At 38.6% G+C, this 22,506-nt stretch overlaps 1 protein-coding gene across 2 annotated transcripts; it reads right to left on the reverse strand.

Moving 5' to 3' along the window:
• Positions 1-10,136: 10,136 nt before the first annotated feature.
• On the reverse strand, positions 10,137-21,448 carry slc6a14 (solute carrier family 6 member 14). 2 transcript variants are annotated; one of them, XM_028447349.1, is made up of 16 exons: positions 21,368-21,447; positions 20,955-21,246; positions 20,015-20,162; positions 19,790-19,921; positions 18,205-18,366; positions 17,957-18,044; positions 17,717-17,849; positions 16,611-16,751; positions 16,368-16,503; positions 16,150-16,242; positions 15,932-16,057; positions 15,732-15,850; positions 15,141-15,240; positions 14,948-15,057; positions 10,750-10,917; positions 10,137-10,663 (listed from the first exon to the last, which is right to left on the reverse strand). In XM_028447349.1, the coding sequence occupies exons 2-16, from the start codon at positions 21,018-21,020 to the stop codon at positions 10,508-10,510; spliced, it is 1,878 nt and encodes a 625-aa protein (XP_028303150.1). In that variant the 5' UTR covers positions 21,021-21,246; positions 21,368-21,447; the 3' UTR covers positions 10,137-10,507. The 2 variants fall into 2 exon arrangements, with proteins under 2 accessions (XP_028303150.1, XP_028303149.1); XM_028447348.1 differs by having other exon boundaries at positions 15,732-16,057; positions 21,368-21,448.
• Positions 21,449-22,506: the final 1,058 nt, after the last annotated feature.

Consider the following 22,506-nt stretch of genomic DNA (forward strand, 5'->3'; position numbering starts at 1 on the left):
TTTATCTCTTCTCTGTTGGCTGTTGTTAAAAAATGTGGCTATGACAAATCCAGAGTCCAACCTTCTTGTACTTCTTCGTTAGGAACACTGACCTGTTCATCTGTTTATTGTTGCGTTCATACTTCTAACTGCGTTCTCACGCGATTATATAAATATCGTGAGAACTCCTCTGTCTCTGATCGTCACAGTCGTCCAACCGGAGTTCACCGTGGTGCTCTCAAAACACAACCGGTGGGGATTACCGGACGGCGGACAGCGGGGCAAAACCGGATCGATGTTGTGGCGCAGCAGAGACGCATCCAGTGGAAACCCCCTTTAAGATTTAGTCTTAGTCACGTGACCTAAACTGGCCAATGACTGACCTATCACGTGACCTAAATTTTTAACCCTTATTATTATAGTGCTTCTCATTTGTTTTGCACCATCCACTACGTCACATTCCTTGTATTGTTTTGTACTGTACTTGGCCAATAAAACTTTTCTGATTCTGATTCTGTTTAGGGTGGACACTTTGGTCCTTTCTTTGTGGAGTTTGCATTTTCTCCCTGTGCTTGAATGTGTTTTCTCGGGGAACTCCTATCATCATCCAAAACAATTGTCAAATACAATCTGAGTCTCCAGATTTGTCGTAGGAGTGACAGCAGCAGAGCCCAGCGACCCAAAACAGGAACAAGCCAGTCAGACAATGAATGAATGAATTAAACAGCAACTGCTTTGTACAGCATATTCACACTTACAAACCATTGGTAAAATGCTAAGCTTACACTGGGAGAACATTTACTTTTAAACACACACAGGTAAAAAATGTGGCTCCAACATCTCCATAACAAGACATCGCCTCTTTCACCTGAGCCACAATTCTTTAATATTGTTATATTTTTCTTTTTTTTCCAAATATTTGATACATCTTCCTGCAGTGACTTTCTACAACACAATTGTGTATACATCACCAAAGGTTGTGAAGTAATGTGTGTTTATCTTTTTTTTTTTTTTTGCATTGTGTGGGAATTAATCTAAAGGATTTATAAAGAATGTTCCATCTCTTTTTCCTGATCAGAACAAATATATTACAAAATATTCAATACATTTAATAGAGAAAAAACTAAACATTCCAGAGGATGTGAATGAGAGCTCGAAAAAGGATTGAAATCCCTACAGTGAAGAATGTCATTAGAACCACATGCTTGACTAGGGTTAAACAGGGCCGGCGACAGCTGGATACATACATGAGGACATGCATATTTTATTCAGCCTCAAAATTGATCATATCAAGTGCATGTGAGGAGGGAAGAAAACCTCTTCTGCTGAGTGATAAACCTTCCTGTGTTGCAGATGAATCACTGATGGTTTCTGACGTCTCTTAATTGAGTGGAAGTGACACTGAAAATGTGTCAGGCATGTGAGGGCATGTGGTACTTACAAACTCTTATGCCTGACGTCCTTCCTACTTGGTACATAGCATTAGGCTGATAAAGCTTGCATCATTCTGCTCATTTTTTTGCTCTGACTGTTCCTTTTCCCTATTTTGTCAACACAGCAGTGGATTGGGTGTACAGTATATGGCTTTTATTATTTAATTCTCCTAGTGCCCATGTAGGCATTTTACTCAAAATAAGGTTGTCTGTGGTGTACAATATAGCCATAACCTGATTTCACAGGGGGGTTCGTGAAACTGTCACCATATTAATCTGTTGTTTCGTGCGTGGCAACACAATATCCTCATTATTTTGTGCTGCTTGGAATGACTTGACACAAAAATATGCTTCAGGTGGAAAAAACTCATGTCAGATATCGAACCCCTGCAAAAGACGGAGGCCTCAATCGCTGTGAAAATGATGTAGTACAGCTAAAAAGTGTTAGGCAGGGGACTATATTTATGTAAGGCACGGGCAACAGGAACCCCTTTTCCTTCCTATAAGATGAAGAGGCTGAGAAGAGAATGGATAAAGCACAGACTGAATTGACATTACTTACTGTACCTATACTTCAGTAAAAGTTGCATCATGTTATTCCTCTTTTTCAAAAAAACAAAAAAAAAAAAAAAACACTAATGAATCAATGAGAAATCTAGATCTGCCTCCGTCTTGTAGTTCATGTAAGAAGAAACAAAAAACAGCTGCGGCTACTCCTTAAATTATGAAAATTGTGTCTGTGCCTCCACATTGTGCGCTCCATTGCTTTTAAACAATATTTTGTCGTTGGTCTCAAATCAGGATGTTTGTAAAAAAACCAAAGGTTTTTAGGCAGGAGGGTTAGAACTGATATAGAAGAAGAAGCTTTTTTATTGTCATTGTACAACATTTACAAAGAAACTAAGGTGCTCTCTGAGATTGAGGAATAACATATAACACACTTAAATAAAATATTCGAAAAAGGAATGGAAACGCATAATACTATAATACTCAGCTCACTATATGCACCATATACATTACCTTGATAGCACGCAATATAAAAATATAAAACTGACCTGTTGGCGAGTTAAATAAATATGGAACAGATAGTGGATTGCACTTCGATGTGAATTATTGCACATACTGTAGATCATATTTGTGATTGCACATGTAGTGTCAGTCATGGGAGGAAGATGATAGCACATTGCAATGACAAAGTAAAGGAATTGAGAAGAACTCTGTTGTAAATATGCAAAGAATTATATTAGTATGGATCTTGTATTTGGGAAAATTGGTGCTATATTTTTCCATGTGCATTTGAGTGCGAATGGAGCGTCAATCCACTGAGATCAACTCACTTAAGAGACAACACACAAACGCGCACACACCCACATAATCTACCAACTGAAGGCAGCAAGAATAAGTGGTGGCTAAAGGAGAGAGTAAGAGAGGGAGATGGTTGTCATAGCAACACAAGAGGACTGTTGCATTTGCCGGGAAAAGAAAATCCGCCCTGGTCCCAAACAAAACACACACACACACGCACACGCACACACGCAGTACATTTTTATCCTTGAACTGCCTCACCTTTCCTTTTTTCTGCTGGTTTCATCTTCCGTCAATTGGCTTTAGCCTTCCTTCCTTCCTTCCTTCCTTCCTTTCTTCCTTCCTTCCTTCCTTCCTTCTGCACAGGGTGTGAACATTCAAGTCACGTCTCCTGTGCACACATTCTAAGAACAATCCAACAAACTCTACAAAAGTGGTTAAAGAAGAAAACCTTGTGATTGAACCAATTAGTATCTCATATTTTATAATGTGAAATTGCACAAACTGGGACAGTGGGCTTTCCTGAGAGCTGTAGCCACTTATAGATTTGCATCATGCTCACGCTAATGGAATGACAGCACATGCTTTAAGAGCTCTGTGGTGTCATTGGTGTAAATTTTGTTTGGGTTTAGGGTGATGCAGAAGAACTGAGTGCGTACAAGTGTGTGCCAACAGAAACATGGCCAAGGGAAAATGATTACATTTGCTACCATGGTGACAAGCCCAGCAGTATCTAATAGCAACCAGCAGCTGAGAACACTGAGTGATGCTGGGAAGAGAGACCAACAGAAACCAAAATTCTGATTATTGTTTACTTTTTACATGTGTGGTTATATGTATGCTTACTTTTGTGTTTGTGTTTTCATTCTCAGGTTCATTCCAGAAATAATTGTGAAAATAACAGTCAATGTTTTCTTCACACGATCCTCTGTTTTCAGTATATTCGCCATGAAATGCATTTGTGACTTTCAAGAGTGAGAAAAATTGCACTGCCTGCATGAAGTGTCTGCTATAGATGATTGTGTTAGCCACAGTTTCTCTTTCACTGTGAACACAGAGCTTTACTATGAATTCACAGTTGGTTTCTTTTATTATTAGTATACGTCTGTTTTTAACCATATTCTGTTTACAAATCATCAAAGTTATGCACCAGTCCCTTTAGAACTCACTCACACACACACACACACACACACACACACACACACACACACACACACACACACACACACACACACACACACACACACACACACACACACACACACACACACACACACACAGAGTTTTTGCTGCAGTGTGTATTGCGTGGGCAACAGGTTTGTGGTCTTCTGCAAGGTCCATGTGGTTGCCATGGTGAAAGAGACTGAGTGAGTGGCTCAGTCAATTCTTAAGACACACTACAAGCTGAAGTGAACTCAGTTTGGTGTTTTAACTGGTCAGGTCTTGCTTTCCTGTCCTGATTTTAAAGATGAAATGAATTGATCTGTAATTCTCAACTGTCTTTTTAACCCCTATATTTTTAAATATAAAAATAAAGGAGCAGGATTCCACATGATTAATTGTTGCTACCTGGTGGCCATGTTTGGTAATGCATACACATCAAAACTGAAGCAGTTTTTCTTTTGTCTTTCTAAAACTTTCTCATTAATAACCATGCCCGAGCTGGGAAGCAAGTCTACAGAATAAATATTGGCTAAAAAGAAGAGACCTTGTTGTTTGCTGTTATACAGGGCCCAGCTAACAGTGGTATTATGGATGATTTTTTAGAATGCTAGCCAAACACGCCCAAATATCCTCGACATCTGGGTCAGTGATCCTAATCATGGTAAATCTATCCTCATTAAATACGACACAGTAAGTCAAAATGTATGGGCACCCTAATTATTTATTCATTTATTTCGGACAATTGCAATGAAATGCGTAATCTGGATTCCGAGCCAAATTAAACACTGTGGGGTGTTTGAGGTACCAACCTGACATCCATCCATCCATCCATCCATCCATCCATCCATCCATTTTCAGACCCACTTATTCCTGTTTGACAGGGTCGCGGGGATCTGCCGGTGCCAATCTCTGGCTCTCATTGGGCGCTGGGCAGGGGTACACCCTGGACAGGGTGCCAGTCCATCGCAGGGCAACAAAGACAGACAACCACTCACTCTCAGTCACTCCTATGGGCAAATTAGAGACTTCAATCAACCTTACAGTCATGTTTTTGGATTGTGGGAGGAAGCCGGAGTACCTGGAGGAACCTTCTTGCTGTGAGGCGGACATGCTAACCACTAGGCCACCGTGCACTCCATCCAACCTGACACAACTGAGTCAAATTTAATAAAGATTGGTCAATTACCGGTACTAACTGAGCAATTAATTTTTGAAATTTCTTGAAAACTCTTTTTAAATTTTTTTATTATATATAGGCAGTGGCTATAAGTAAGGTTGCCATATCAATGTACCAACATTCTATCCGTACGCAGTGCCCCTATTTGGCCAGTTTAGGTCACATGATAGGTCAGTCATTGGTCTGAATCTGCTTATCGTTTGTTCATTCAGATTTATTATACTAGTACAGTGCCTGTCGGAAGTATGCATTCATGTGGGAGCATAAGGAGTATAATTGTGTATTTTTGTATCTTTCTGTTGTCTTTTTGTGCATTTTTTGTATAATTATTGTTTTTTGTTGCCATTGCAGTGTGATTCTGGAATCATTTTGTGTATTTTTGTATCTTTTTTGGTGTAGTTTTGTGCATTTCTATTGTTATTTTGTATATTTTTGTATAAATATTTAATTTTGTGTATTTTGAGTCATTTTCATATGTTTGTTGTTGTTTGGTGTATTTTTCTGTAATTTATGTTTTTTGGAGTAATTTTGTGTGTTTTTGGAGCGTTTTTGTATATTTCTATGCATTTCTGTTGTCATATGTACTTTTTGTATAAATATTGTTTAGTTTTTTGCTTTATTTTACTCATTTAGTAAATTCTTTATTATAAATACTGTGCGTGTGTGTGTCTACATCCATCTCCTCCGTGCACACGCGTCAGCCGTGTGTGTGTTTGTTTACATTGTAGCTGCTAGCATCTTTCTTAGCACATAGAAGAATATAAGAAGAAACACTCACCGTTGTGCAGAACAAACGATAATCATAGTGGAGCCATCCGCTCACAAAAACGTTACATCCCTCTGTCCGAAGAAGCAGAATGTTTGTGATATAATCAGCTAATGACCGTCAGCATAGCCACTGCTCACAGTCACGGAGACGAAGGAGGAAGTGACGTCCGTGACCCGAGATTTAAAGGAAGTTAGGAATCACGGGAATAATATTAAATAACTATGAAATATTAACTTAGCGGTACGTAAACGTTTTTTAATATTGACCTTTTTTTTTTTTAACCCAAACAAACTGCGACACGGTGACGTCATGAACCCAGAACCGAAAGTAGCGCGTTCAATACCACGCTCTTACCGAGGGAGCCGTAATCTTAAAATGAACGTTTTGACCGTTTTGCTACACCAAATTACTCCTTAATAACAGATGCACACACTCAGGGTATTTGGAAGCCGTCGACTAAGTTTCAGGTCGAACTCTTACGGCTTCTGAGAGATATTCGCTCCACACACACACACACACACACACACACACACACACAGACGTTTCTTGCTTTTATAGATAGATTATATTATATCATATTATATTATATTATATTCTAGAACTACAACAACAACAACATTGGCAGGTAAATCTGTGTATCATTCGTTTTTAGAATGCCCTTATTGTCACTGTGCACATGTACGAAGAGATTAAAAAAGCCAACTCCAGTAACAGTGTAAGAAATAAAGAAATAAAGAAATAAACAATATATACAATATAAACATAGGACATAAATAGTACAGGAAAGGAGGTATAGCGAACAGTCATGGGAAGTATGTACATTTTTCATTTTACATTAAAAATAAAAAAATAACTACAGTGCTATATACAGCGTCTGGTGTATAGCACATTATCTATATATATACAGTTCAATTAAAAAAAGAAGTTGCTGATGAAAGTCCGTGGGTATGAATATGAGATCAGTGCACGTGAGAGTTCAGAGTGGTTATTGCTTTTGGAAAGAAGCTGTTTTCTTCTAGTAGACTTGATGCAACAGTGGCATGTTGCTGCCCCTACAGGTCAGCAAAGGAAGTGGATGTGGAACAGATGTTCTACGATGTCGACTGTGTGGATTCTTCAAAAATGATGCCATGATGATGATCCAGTATGTAGATGTGTGGAGTGGACGTGGTTCTAGTTTCAGACTGGCTCAAATTGTCAGTCTGGCATTGATCCTTTAGATTTTTGCTCTTTACAAAGGAAAAGTTTTATTTAATTGTTTGGTTGTATCTAAAGAATAAAATCTAAAACATTTTTACATTAAGTTTAAAACTTGAAAGCTCATACAGAGTTCAAAGTCAAGTAGATATTTTTACCCTTTTCAAATCAATCTCTTGAAACCCATATTGTGAATTCAGTGTATCGTGCCACCCTACTTTTCAGTAATTACTGTGTTTTAACTGAAGACAATGGTTTTTAATAACATTGTCCACTAGAGGACACCATTGAACAGTTGACAATGGAAGTCACTCAAACACAGCAGGTGGACATGGAATGATAAAACATCCATCCAAACAGTAAAACTGTCCAATTCAAATGAGTAGCAACTTAAGAATAAGTCTTACACTATAGAATAGCTATAGAATGGTCTCCTATTGTCAAATGCCCCACACCTGGAGAAGAAAGAGTGTAACTAACTCTAACTGTAATGTTTAAGGGATTCCTCCTCATGAAACAATGGAGCTGCCCTCCACATGGCACTTTCCATTAAGAAAAGAAGAATGACACGCAAAAGCTGCTCAAAAGGAGATGAACTTATTTCATGCTATCGATCACCAATGACACGTTTAAAACTACTAGTACAAAATATATCACAGTCCTGTCAAATATTTACCTCCTCAGTTTCTGTTGGCTATAAATGATAATCTCCAAATGTTTCCCAGACCAATTGAAGTCGATCATTGACAGCAGCTATTTAGTATTGTTGCTACAATTTCCCCTGCGTCACATTTTTACACTCAATATAAATGACACTGGACCATTCACTTATCCATTCTCTTTAACTGTTTAGCCTGTATATCTGAGTCACTAGGAGGCAGGGTTGACAAAAGCATTTTTGTCATAATATTTATGGAAATGTTAAAAACGGGTGTCACGCATTCGCCTTGATGCGGACATGATCTGTTTTACCTGTTTCATAAATATAATCACTGATTCAAATGTCTGAGTATGGGATGTGCATCAGTTAGCAACAATTTGTAAGTGAGGTATGAGTGTAAAATGTACATATGTAGATTAATAACTGGGTGGGAGATAAATCAGCCAAAGGCTAAAAACTGGAAGGCTCAGAATGTGTTATAGTTGTTTACATTGGTAGGGCACCTTTAAAGGGATCCTCCACTGTTTTTACAAATGCGGCCTAAAACCATTGAAATGTCCTTATTAGAAGACCTATGCCTGACAAAACGCATTATTTTGCACCATATTAGTGTTTTTAACTTTTAAAAATGGAACTAGTTTACCGTTTGAGAGCCTGTGCAAATTAAAAGCAAATGAGAGACTTTACATTGATTTAGACTATGCCCATCACATTCTGATCTTCTTTATACATGTGTACCCCCATGTTTTCTATTCTACCTCTTCATTTAAGATTTGATCACACCCTGAAATCATCAAACCAAGTTCACCACATACTCTATGTCAGGAATGTTCAAATTGTTTTAACGGAGGGCCAAAGACAGTGAATAGCTGAGTATGTATAAGGTCGAACATCCATTTGTTGTTCTTGTCCTAGTTGTCCGCGCTCCTTATTTTTACACCTTTGTAGTTTGCGCTCATTGGACATGCAGATGAACCACTGAAATGTCTTCAAGTTGTGTTTGTGTAGTAAACCAGACACACAAAGGTTTGACCAACATGTGTTCTGTGAAAGCAGCAGAATAAATGTAGTGTGATAAAAAAGTTTGCTGCGTGTGGTGAAGGAGTAAATACAGTCACTGTTGAACGACAATGGCTCAGGTAGAGAGGATCACTGTCATCTGGTTAGGTTGTTGGTAGATGTCTTTGGGGAAGACACAGTAGAAGCTGAACCCTCTAAGTTGCTCCCGAGTACTTTTCCAGGCAGCTTTGTCAACATTAATGCGTGAGAGTGTGTGTAAATGGCGGAATGTGAATGATTATGTGAAGCACGTTAGAATGAGTCTGGAACTGATAAAAGTGATTGATTTTGCTTGATCTTGGCAATATTCACCTGATTGTCCAACCCACTACTGTAAGAAAGTAGAATAACAATATCTTGTGTAAGGTTTTTCATTTTATTATAAAAAAAAACATTTATTTATTAAAAATTATATGAGCAAGTACAGTGCCTGTCGAAAGTATGCATTCATGTGGGCGCATAAGGGGTATATTTGCGGGTGCAATTTTCCTGGTTTAATTCTATGGGACATGTGCATGACTTGATCATCACTTTTATATTTTTTTGTTTGGTGTATTTTTCTGTAATGTATGTTTTTTGGAGTCATGTGTAGTAAGTGTAAGTACTTAGTTTAGTGTATTTTGAGGCATTTTCATATTTTTGTTGTCGTTTGTTGTATTTTTCTGTAATATATGCTTTTTCTCTCTCACACACGCGCTGCACACTGTTGTTGGTTTTTTTTTACTCACTTTTATATTTTTTTTGTTTGGTGTATTTTTCTGTAATGTATGTTTTTTGGAGTCATTATGTGTATTCGTGTATCTTTCTGTTGTGTTTTTTTCTGCATTTTTTGTATAATTATAGTTATTTGTTGCCATTTTAGTGTGATTCTGTTGTCATTTTGTGTATTTTTTGTATAAATATTTAGTTTTGTGTATTTTGAGTCATTTTTTTGTAATGTATGTTTTTTGGAGTCATGTGTATTTTTTATTCTTTCAGTTGTCTTTTTGTGCATTTTTTGTGTTTTTTTTAACTTTATTTATAAAAAAAAAAAAAAAAAAAACCGTGTGTGTGTGTTCCGTGAAATGTTTGAGTCGCTGATAACCAAACTCCATAGCGATTGTAGCGCCAATCAAAAAAGTAACAAAACTGTGCAAAACAAAACGTAAAGCTCCAAACTACATGAGTGACTAAGTAAACTACAGTATTATCTACAATTTGGCTGCCTTTTTTTAAAAAACAAAAATAATTTTTTACCTTCGAACCGAGTGGCCAGAGCTAAGCATGGTGTCTATCTTCTGAACAGATTACAACTACAACTGTTAAGTAATGTAATAACGCTTTCAAGCCACAGAAAACTAGATCCCACTTAGGAACTAACTTCAATCCAGCACCTTTTGAAAACAACACGACTTTCAAATGTTGTTAATTTTATTGACCATTCGATGATCTCATAAATACATTTCTTAAATCGTTCACTAAAATCTTTACAGTTTTCATGTTTTACAAACAATTCAATGTTAAGGTTTTGTTATGTTAAAATGTCATGTTGATCCAATAGCAGATATAGATTAATAACGTGGTTAAGTAGAGCCTGGAGATAATGTCAGTGCCATCCTTTGGTGCTTTGAATGTCTGCTCCTTGTGACTGCACCACAAAACATTTTTAGGGTGCAAATAAGGTAACAAAAAACCTAAACTCAAACGTACAACTTGACAATGTTGACACAGTGCAGCACTTGAACAGAATTAAAAAAAAAAAAAAAAACAGACAAATGGACTCATTAGAGCCTCGAGCTTGAAATTACATTCACATCAACTTCTAGTGTGTTTGAAGGGTTCCTCTTTTGAAGATATCTGTCGTCTGAGTAACGCTCCCCTCGGTGAACGTTCAGGTAGGGACGCCATTCTTCAGATGGTGTGCACAGGAACTTTAGACGCTGTGAAAAGTGGAAACCAGGGATTTTCTTGCAAAGTATAGAAAATGAAAAAAACTGAGCTTTGAATTTATTGTAACCATACAAACCTCCCGGAGGCTTCCCTTTGCTTTGATAAGCTTATAGACAGCAACTAAAGGAATCCACATCAAGATAAAGGCCAATATGCACCATCCCAGAGCCAAACCCCAGTCTGGGTAAGGCACGCCTCCATAGGTGGGGGGAACAAATGTCACCACGGACCAGACTAAGATCACCTGAACAAGCAAAATACAATGACAATATCAACGGGTGTTGGCAAAGACATCCAGCAGCAGTTCATTTCCAGTTTGACTACACACACATATTTAAAGGAGGTGCGCGGGAGGCAAGTATTGCTTAATCATCACCCAAACTAACACAACAATCTCCTCAGGAAAGCCGTGGAGAAAAGGAAACATCTTTCCACCATCTCGCTGCAGTATGAAACCCAGCTCTAGGTGCTCCGGCCAAACGTGCACGGTGCTCGGTACGCAGCTAACCGACAACGCGGGTCCCAGCGGATCCCTTTCCTTTGGACCCTGTGTAACTTTGAGTTGGCTCTGTCCAGCATCAGCTCTTGCATCCAAGCCTCAGAACTGCTCAGTCACCTCCAACAGCTTCCGTCTCGGGCCCAACGGCTTGTTTACATGCCCCACGCGCCAGCCTCGATGATGACGTCTCTTCGGCGTTCTGTGATTATTTTACTATCCCGCAAAGATCTCTGGGAAACGTAGTCCTAATGTCACCGGGTCCATCTTCCCTGCAGCTGCTGCCATCTCTCAGAGTCTGAGGTAATGACATCTACAGTATTTAGTTGAAAAAATCCTTCTTCAGACGTTTTGTGTACTGTGGAGACATTCAGTTATGCTCAGTGCTTAATTTGTAAATCACCAGGTCACGGAACACCGTCCGTGTGTTTGTCCAGCAGTAAGAGAGACGAATGTCACGGAATAAATAAAGTTATAATGAAACAAAGACTTTGCAAACTGAATAGGCCAGTGGCGTCACGTGCACACGGACGACGACCAATTAACCTAAATGTTTGATGGAAGAACGATGAATCAGCATTGGAGAGGCACGGACATCGCCTATTACGGAGCACATATGCCTCTCACTCTGAGGGGCAGCTGTCAAACAGTGTTAGATTAAGCAACACATGGCAGGACTACATGCATTCCGTGGCATACTACATGCGCTCTGGCTTGGCTAAATCTACAAACAAAAAAATTCCACATGTTCTTGCTTGATTTCTTTTTGTGCCACTTTCTCTATTGCAATTTAGCCTGTTAACATCGCTGTCATATGCGCCTTATTAGTACATAGCTTTGAATCTCGCCACTTGCAGCCTTCCTCCATCAAAGGTCTCATAGCGGGTATTCAATTCCATCTACGGTGTTTAAATCCATCTACAAGCAGCCTACTGGGAAACCCATCTATCCATCTCCTGCTAAACAACCTCAGGAAAGTATACCCTCAAGGCAATGATACTCATCTCTTTCTCACTTTTCCACTCTTAAAGAAATCACTCATTTAAGGAACAGGGGTTTCAGTCTTTCTGCTTTCCATGATTTGCTTAGAGGTGGCGAATTCACTGCGGGTTCTATTCTCCTGTCTGGACTTAAGCACTTTTTTCCACGCCTGCAGTTATGCGCTTCTCTCCTACGCGTATTCTCTGGTCCAGGCTGCTGACACGCCCACCGCGAGTAAGGAGCCAAAAACCGCTTATGTGTGAATGAAGGCGGGCTGAAGGAAAGGAGGCCGTGAAAATGATAAAGTTCACTTTTAATTTGAAAAGCATTAATTGATGAACAATATAACAGGTTGATTTGATCAGTGTGACTATTGCAGTGTGACTGAGGATCGGCTAATTTTGTCCGAGTCACAGTTAAAATCTCTCTCCTTCATCATCATCATCATCATCATCATCATCATCACTGTAAAGTTAGATGCTGGAGATATGAGGAAATTACCTGGTCGCAGAGCGTCCTGCTTTAATACAGAGGGATGTTTGCAGTGAAACAGAACTATTGGCTTCCATAATACACAGTTATAAATGTAAATTGTTTAAAGCGACCTGAGCTGATCCTCACTAAAATATGTGTGGAAACAGTTTGTGGTCATCCTCATCTGCACATGACAGCATGTTTCACTCTGTAGTGGATCAAACTGTGACTTTACATTGGACATAGTATGAAAATAGTTGTATCACTGTGACGAATATGGACAGAAGTCTGCGTCTGTCAGAGTTTTTATTAATCGTGCAGCAGCAGCTGCTGGGCGACGCACAAGTCTGTGTGGCTTCAAATGTAACTAAGTCCATATTTCTAGTGCAATTTAATGTTTCACATTATCGGGGCGCTGCCCCGCTGAAGAAAAGGACTTACGCACACCGTAGAATGCGCGTAAAACCAGATTTGAATGGAAACACCCACATTTCAGGGCTGCTCCACCCACGATGCGTAACTGGGATGAAGGCACGCAGCGACTGACTTAAGTACAGGGGAGAATAGCGCGCAGCCAAAAACACCGCCGCTGCGCGGCTTTTTGGACTTACGCGCATGGGAGTATAGAGCCCTAAATGCACAAGATCCTTCGATCCCTCTTGGGACCTCACCATAGCCGATATTAATATCAACAGTCACCGTTTTTTTCCTATTCTGAAGCACTCAAATACTAATATAAAGGAACGTCAATTCTAATTTCTGTCCTCTTGCATCTATGATTTGTTACCTGAGGAGACGATCTCAGGCCAGCAAACAAGAGTCTCTCTTTGCTACGGAGGAGGGGTAGTCCATGTCCCATGCCTAGTTTGCTTTACACCTTCGCCTGCCCTGCCAATCCTGCGGATTCCCTCCTCAATACCACACGACTCATTCATTCCGCATCAGAGCAGCAATCAGTGCAGCATCCATAGCACCAGTCTCCATGCTAAAGGCTATGGGATGTTGGAGATCTTCTGCCTTTGAAAGGTACCCAAGGCTCAACCCATTTTTAATGCTCAAAAAGCGATGAGCGATCTATAACTGCTGGCATTTCAGTATGTATCTCCTCAGAACATAATTATCTATTGGCTCTACTGCGTCTCGCTCTAATCTTTGATCATGTTGCTTAACTGCAAGCCCAGAATAATATGGTCTTGGGGTGTCTGGCTGATCGCGCTCTTTGCTTCAGGCATTCTTTGAAGGCTCATGGAGGGAAAGGTGGTGCTTTCCCCGCCCTGGGCTTTTCCATGCAGGTTCCATGCAGGCACATGGAAATGCAAGGAGTACCCCATCTCCTTAGCTTAGAAGGACCCATTGCATTTCATATGCTCTAGTGCGGCATTGTATGGTGTCTTGGGGGTCTAGGCTAACCGCTCTCCTTGCTTTAGCCTTTAACTAGTGCTCATGAAAGGTCAGGGAAGAGAGTATCCCTACCTCCAGCTTTTCCCGTAAGCATTCGAAAAGGGCAAGGAGGTCCCAGAACAGACCCATACCGCCAAATACAAGATTGCTTGCAGGTGCTATATAAAAAACGAATGCATTTTCATTGTTAATAAATCATTTATTTTGACTTTAGCGGTCATGACTGAATTATTATTAAAAAACTCAAACTTTATTGGTATATGATGTTATATACATATGTTGTTACACATTGTTACCCATCCCCTGGGGAGCAGTCGGTAGCCATTTTGCACCTGGGGAGCAGTTCAGGGCTAAGGGACTTGCTCAACATCCCACAGTGATGGCTCAGGTGGGGCTTGAACCGGGAACCCTCAGATTACAATTTTAGTGATGTATAGCTACACAGCACAGCCGAGTCGAAAAGGAAGTGACGCCAATTTATTTAGTGCGTATGTTTGAAATTATCTACCTACCGGCGTATATTTCACCTAACAGACTACTACAAGCCGAAAATATGGACTTGTATACAGCGGTGATGCTAGACAACATTATATCAAACTGTATAAAGTGCGCACAGAAAAAGGCTTTGACGTACTGTGGGACATCAGCTCCTCCAGGTATAGCTGCTGATGCTGATCCAGTGACCGGTATCGACCCAAGCAAGAGAAAACGGACAGTGTACAAGAACCTCCATGACTTTACAGTTGAGGAAACATTTGGGCAGCCACAAGGTGAAATAGATAGTGTTATTAATGCGGTGCAAGGTGAGATGGATGCGCGTTTTGGAGAGCGTCCTGGATCCATCAAAGGTAACCCCTCTACTCAGATTGGCTGGAAACGTGTTAAGTTAAGACTTTCTCACAGTGTGTTTGTTTTTACTCACAGATATGATGCAAGGACTAATGAAGAACCAGCATGCTCTCCACCACAGCCAAAAACCAAAACTTCTCTTTCCAATCATCATCTCCATGTCTTTGATGAAAAGGTTCCCTCCTGTAAAGTGAAAAATCAAATTCTCACTCTGCCCTGTTGAGGTCATTGGTCACACCTAGAACCTAATATGTAAAGATATTTACCATACACTAAGGAGACACCAACAATCTCAAAGAAAGCCAAAATTAAAAGCACCCAGCTGCCAGCAAACTTGTCGATTAGCGTCACCCAGTATATTCCTGCCTAGACACAAACAAAGGTGTTAGATTAACAACAAATGCTATTAGGTCGACCATATTTCTGGTTAACAACATTGGTAAGTGGATAAAAGGTAAGTGAAATAAATTTAGCGCAAAGATTGTTCACCTTGCTTTAATTCAGGCCTCCTATATTTGATTGCTGCTTATGTGCTTCCACTTCAAATGGGTATTCCTAATAATTTGGGTCTCGCAATAATAGTAAAGGTGTAAAATATAATTTAAATCAATCTAAGAATGTTGCAGTTTAACTAATCACATTTCAATTTCACTTCCTCTTGAATTTTTTTTATTTTTTTTTACTGTAAGGAGATGCAAAAGAATTCATCTTCCTTCAATCTTCTCTTTCTCATCAACCTCCTCACATGTTGATGCATATTCCCTTTTCTAAGTAGGGCACACATGTCTAGTTTAAGGAAGTTACTGAGATGTTAGAAATCAGTCATACAAACAGTGATTACATTGAGGAATACTCACCTCTGTGACACATGGCAGTCCAAGGAGGTAGAGGAAACAAGTTGTTGCTAAAGTTAATAAACCATGCTTTGATTTGAACACTTTTGGAAAAGCATCAGTCAAGGAAGTGGTTATGACCTCTAATGGAAAGGAAAAAGTTTTTAATGACCAAGAAGTGTTCGGACTGTAACACAATGTTGATAGAAAGTTTGAAATCAAACCTATTCCTCCAAACTGAGAGTCAAGGCCAACAGTCAAAAGCATGAAGAAGAACAATACTGACCACAAAGGGGAAATGGGAAGCTTTGACAAAGCATCTGGATAGGCAATGAAAGCCAGGCCGAACCCTGATAAACATTTGACATGCATTCATACACCAGTGATAGGATTTCATAGTTTTGCTAATTGATGTGGACATTTCCCTTTTTTTATTTCTTACCTTCAGTGACAACTTCATCCACTGGCAATTTATATATGTGAGCCATGTGACCGAGGATTGAAAAAATGGCAAAGCCTGCAAGAACACTAGTTGCTAGGAGAAAAAAACAAGATTAGAGTTACTTACATACATACAAGCACGCATGTATGCCTACCTGAGTACATACATACATACAAAAAAATGCTTAAGATTTTTTTTTTTTTTAAACAGCCTCTTACCAGAATTGGTGATTGTCACGATCAGTGTATCTTTAACCATGTTGTTGTGAAAATTGTTATAGGAAGAAAGAGTAATCACTCCTCCCCAGGAAATAGAAAGAGAATAAAAGATCTGAGTTGCTGCATCCTTCCAAACCTAAAAAAGATTATTATAAAGTGCTTTTTCCCCTCATCAACAATGCATTTTGGTTAGATAGTACAATTTGTTGAAATGTCCCCATACTTGAACCGTTGGGAGGTTACCTCAGCTTCAGTGAGCTTGGTTAGATTGGACTGAGTACCGATGTAGTAATCGATTCCATCTGTAGCTCCTTCGAGTGTTACTCCTCTGACCAGCAGGATTATAATTACTACATAGGGAAATGTTGCAGTAAAATATACTACCTGCAGACAGCAGAGAAAAAATAATGTGTCTAAAGTGTTATGGTACTTGCACAAGGCAGATTATCACATTAGATTTTATTTTATTTTATTTTAGATTTAATAACAATAGTCTATACAGTTTTGAGGTGTTTAGCTAATCAAAATAACAAATGACTGCACAAGGCTTAGATTAGAAAATTGTATTGTTAATCTGTAACAAACATATAAAAATGTTTTTGAACGTAGTCTCTTTTTTTTGTTGCACAGATAAACAAATAAAGCAATAAGAGTGTACTAAAAGTACTCACGGCAAGGTAACCATAAAAAAAATAAAAATAATTCACATCCTGAACCATGTCTTGAACAGAGGTACTTGGAAAAGTTAGTTGTCAATTATTAATCTGGCATGCCACACATCAAACCGAGGATGGAAATTTCCCAGTTCAGGTAGAGGAGCATCTGTTCTAAGCATCACACCAGTAAGTTTCTGCAGTTTAAACCAGCATGTGGACCTTTCCTGGGTGGAATTTTTTTGGAGATCAAAATATTTCTGACTTAATGAATTGTCCTAAGTGATAGTTTCTCTTTAGTGCTTACTAAACTTAGCTGGTGACAAATCCTGCTTTGATCCATCACTAAATCGCCTTTATGTGGAATTGTTAGGGTTCTACACTTTTAATTTGAGATAACTTTTTCCCCCTAGAAAATTGTTGATTGAAAGATCTTAAAGAGCAATATGCTAAGGAGATACCAGATGTCAGACATAAATCAGTTTGTGTAAAGAATGACTTTGGCCAAAACTAAAAAATATAAATAAAAGTTTGTCTTTTAAAGCCAACTTTTTAAAATTTTAATCCCATTTAATAGGGTCTTACTATAGGGTTAAAAAGCTAGATTAGCTTGCCATTCCCCTCCATCCACGGGGGACTTGCTCTACAAGGTTTCCGTACCTGACCACCACTGTGGATGACTTTTCATGGACTTACCTTGCCTGATGACTTGATGCCTCTAATAAGAGCTGCAGTCACAATGACAGAGCTCAGAAGAAGGCAGAGAGCCAAGTGCCAAACTATTGATCCAGTTTCATCAAGACTGCTGGACCTCTGCAGAGCTACACGACTGAAAGAGTGGAATGGGAAGTTAAAGGAAGGATAATCTGTTGGTTCAGTCAAAGTAATTACAAGTGTCCATTTCTGCTTCTTGCAGTCATTTGATGTGAATCTTACTCCCAGTACTGCTCAGTCGGGCTCTGCATTCCAACAGAAATGTTGGTTGGTGGACATGTTGTATTTTCTTGAGTCAAATTACACTGTCCTGGAAAAGGACAAGAACCCATTAAAGTAATGCATTGTTTCTCACAGTTTTCAGGCATCTGTCATATTTTGACACAGTAAGACAAATAACCAAAATAAAAAACTCTCATCTTACAGTAATACTGCATGTCATAACCAGAATAGAAAAAAGAAATAACCACCTGCTTGTCCGGTGTTGCAGTTACTGTCTGCCCAGCTAAAACAATCAGACCATGGGAGAGGAGATTGCATGGAGGCAAACATATAGTACAGGCTGTAGGCGATGATAGTGTTGTAGTAAATCGATATTACCAGGCTTACCATAACGGTACCAATGCCAACACCTGGGGAAATTATTTAGCAGATGTCATTAAGCGTTAACAGTCAGCTTTTGTACAACAATTTAAAACATGAATTTGTCTTTGAAACAGAAGATTTACTATGTTAGCACACAAACAAAAAATTGTTAAAACACTTTCCCTTTTCCTCTCTCTTTCAAGAGAAAGGGAAAGATTTGTTGCAGTCACTGGTCCATAGAAGACACAAGTTCCTCAGGTTAAGACAGTGCGCAGTTCACTGCTGCTCATTAGAATCAGAAGTGAATCTTTATTTACATGGAGCTCTTCTCTCAGTAATGGTGTCTATGAAACAGCAGAGTGGGAACGGTCGTCCCCTGTGGCCACAGATTTTTTCGGGTCACCGTTGTAATTTATCATCTCTCAGTAAACAAAAGAGGTTTACATCGAATTTTTTAAGTTTTCCTGATTTTTAGAGCAACCCAAAGCAGCACAAGTTGTCATTTTGACTGAAAAAGCTGCCAAATGATCCTCAATGCTTAAACTCCTATAGAACTCAATGGACAAAAAGGGGCTAATCACGTCACCAATGACGTCATTTCAACATGGCGGCGAACAGGGTACAGTAGTCCCAGTTTTAAAAGTTAATAAAATGAATATGGTGCAAAACTGTAAAAACATCTGTAAAAACAGTGGAGGATCCCTTTAACATCAACAACAGAAAGTCAGTCATGTGGGCTGCTTGACTGCATTGTCACCTTGATGCCCCTGTCAAGCTGCATCAAGGTGTAACCGTTCACAACCATCCAACAACCATTCCTATCCTGTGCATGTTCCCTTGCCCTCTCGAGACTGATATCTTGCTTGTGAAGTACTCTATTCACTCTGTTCAACCACATGTATCTGGTTCTGCTCAGCACAGTGGCGTTATTCATTTGCAGCATAACTTGTTGGATAGCGTACACGAGGTCATTACACCAGTTTCCCTTCCAAAACCACGCTGCTCTTTTCTAATCAACCCTCCATGAATCACCTCATCCAACCCATTGGTACCTTGCCACATACCTTGGCCACCATACATATCTCAGTGTGGGCGATATGCATCACATGCATGCAGTAGTTCATGCAGGAATTTAATTCATATTTTTGGAATTAAAGATCAAATTAAGGCATGGGAACAACTTACATGCACATCTTTAGTCTTTTGACTCTTCTTCCTGTAGTTTGTTTCTTCCTGCCTCTATAAGATGCTAATCTATCAATTATATCCTAAACTTCAAAACTTAAGACTACAGTATATGACTCCTTCCTTTGTCAGGTGTTTCATGTTTTATTATTATTGTTGTTGTAAGCTAAAGTAATTAAATAAAAGCCCTAAACAAGTTAGGGGTCAAGGCAAGACTTACTTTGGGTTACATAGTTGACACATTAACCCTAAACCACATTAAACCTTTGTAAATGGTCTTCTTACCCTGCAGCAGTGGAACCATTCTCCAAAGGTTTATTGGACCTTGACTACAGAACTGTCCGAGAGCACTCTCCAAGAAGTAAAGAGGGATTCCATTCAACAGTAACATGGCAAAATAAGGGATGAGAAAGGCCCCTGGAAAAATGACAAATACCGTAACATTATAATAATGAACAAATCCATTAAAAATTGTTAAACTTGTTTATCATAACATTAAGAGTGCCACACCCCCTCCATTTTTGTAGGCCAAATATGGAAATCTCCAGATATTTCCAAGTCCAACAGCATAGCCGATCATAGAGAGAAGGTACTCCCTCTTATTAGCCCAGTTCCCACGCTCAGTGTTTTCATCACCTTCATGTTGAATTTGGTCCTGCTGAACAGAATAATACCTAAATCTTAATACATTCAAAGTTTTAAAATCATAAGGTGTAATGACAACTTAAACAAATATTATAAACCAGGGATGCACCGTTACCAATTTTTCCCAAACCAATACGATACCGATACTTGGGTATGTGTACTTGCCGATCCCGAGTACGGATACTGATACCATGAACAAAAAACTGATGAGCAAAATGCAGTGAATTGGAAAACTGATTGTATTTTCTTCTGTGCTTGTTACAACAAATGTTCAGATAAAAATAATTTTACAAACAACTGTAAAACTAACATTTCAAAACATTTACTGTAAAAATAGGTTCCTCTGGCTGCCAATCCAAAAATATACAACAGAAATGACAGGCCACCATATAAAGATATTAGATGCAATGGGTATTGGTTCCTGGTATCGGTGAGTACAAGTACATCAAAGTATTGGTCGATACTCGATACCAGTATTGGTATCTGTGGATCCCTATTAAAACAATTATTATTAGAATGTTTAATTCTTTATAGTTATTCTTTTTTGATTACTATGACAAGTTGCTTCTCAAGGCAATAGTGTAAATTAATACTATAAATAACTTTTTGAAAAATTAATAATTTTGTTTCCTGATTGTTTTACAAGAATAAAGAAAATATATTAAATGAACACACTGTCTTTTTAAACATATTACAGATAAAATCAGCAGTAGCTTGCAATGTAAATAAGAAAAAAAAAAAAAAAACTTTAACACACTTTTATTTAATTAATATGGTCGAAAAAAGGAGAAAAAAATAATCATACCTGTGAGATCACTACTGGATTTCTGAAAATTAAATCCTTAAAACCGTCAAAGCCGAGCTTCTTCATGTCCGTCTTTGTTAAAACTCTGCATGGAACATCAAAATCTAGTCAGTAGGTTTGCTTTAAAGTGCCTCTACAAATACAAGTCAGGATGTGGTCCTCCAGCCAGTCATCCACCTCGATCCGCCCTCTTAGGTGACAATGCAATGTGTCTGCATCACATCTTCTAAAGCATAGGGCTCATGGAATTTTCCATCAGACAATATCAGCAGGTCGTCAAAATGAACATCACCTATTAAAACACAGTAGACAGTGCAGTAATGTAAATATAAAATTTTATAAATGTGTGTGTGTGTGGTGTTTTTGGTCAGTGACGAGCTCCTAATGGCTGTAATGACTGTGTCAGTGTTCACCTGTAATTACAGCCTGACGCTGTGACCGCTGCCCTCTTACATGAGTGGTGACTGAAGGAAAAAGAAAAACACTATAATTAAAAAAAAAACAAAAAAAAAAAACACACATTATAAAGAATTGTGCTGAATCAGCAATCATAATTCTTCTCATTGCTGTCTTTGTCGATCACTATCAATGATCTTCTCACTGGAACATGAAGTCTCTTGTGGAGGACATACACTGTGTCCTGTAAATGTAAACAGTAAACTAGGACTAGATCTGGCTTTGATGTAATCAGTCATGTGAAAGTCAAATTCAGCACAAGTCTTAGTGCCTCTGGCTGCACATTAACACTAGGCTAACAATTAACTCAAATTCTTGACTCCAGAAACATGCTGCCTATTCCTCCAGGGGTTAAAAGCAGTCCAACAAATGAGGTCTGGTTAATAAATTACCCCATTGTTTGTCATGCAGTCTGTTTTTTTTTTTTTTTACAATGATAATTTAAATTTCTATAAAAATAGGGAAGCGGGAAAGCTTTGAACACATTTCTACAGTGATTTTTACTGAAATGCACCATCTGATTGCTTCTGGATTGAGATATTTTCTTTCTCTAAGTTTAAAAAAAATAAATGGGTTTTTAGATTTTAAGTTTTTCTGCAGATTTTCACAAATTATGAACAATGTATTTGCTCCTGTATTCCTATAAACACCAAGTGTACATAAGTAAATTCATTTGATTGGAAAATTAGCAAAAGGTCATTGAAATGCTTTTTATTGTGTTATAAACAATGAATTACAAAGTGTTTAACTTTAAAGTACAGAATAATAGGCATTATTTCTGCCCTTATCTTTTTAAATCAGCTCCTTGGCTTTGGCCAGTGATGCTGGATCACAGGCTAACCACAGTAAGCTTATGATAGACATTATTTGTGATGATGAAGTGCTGGTGAAGCCACAACAAAGCCTTTCTCAACACTAGTTTAAGGACAGACAGTTTTTGTCCTCCCCACCAGAACAACACACCTTGATACAAAAATGAATCACTGCTCACATCATTTTAACTCCCAAACTGCTTCTGGAAACATTCATCATGATTGGCAGAAATAATTGTTATAGCAATAGAAAAATAAATATCCGTCATATATAAAACTCTCCT

The sequence above is a fragment of the Gouania willdenowi genome, chromosome 5, assembly GCF_900634775.1.
Source record: "Gouania willdenowi chromosome 5, fGouWil2.1, whole genome shotgun sequence".
Taxonomy (NCBI): domain Eukaryota; kingdom Metazoa; phylum Chordata; class Actinopteri; order Blenniiformes; family Gobiesocidae; genus Gouania; species Gouania willdenowi.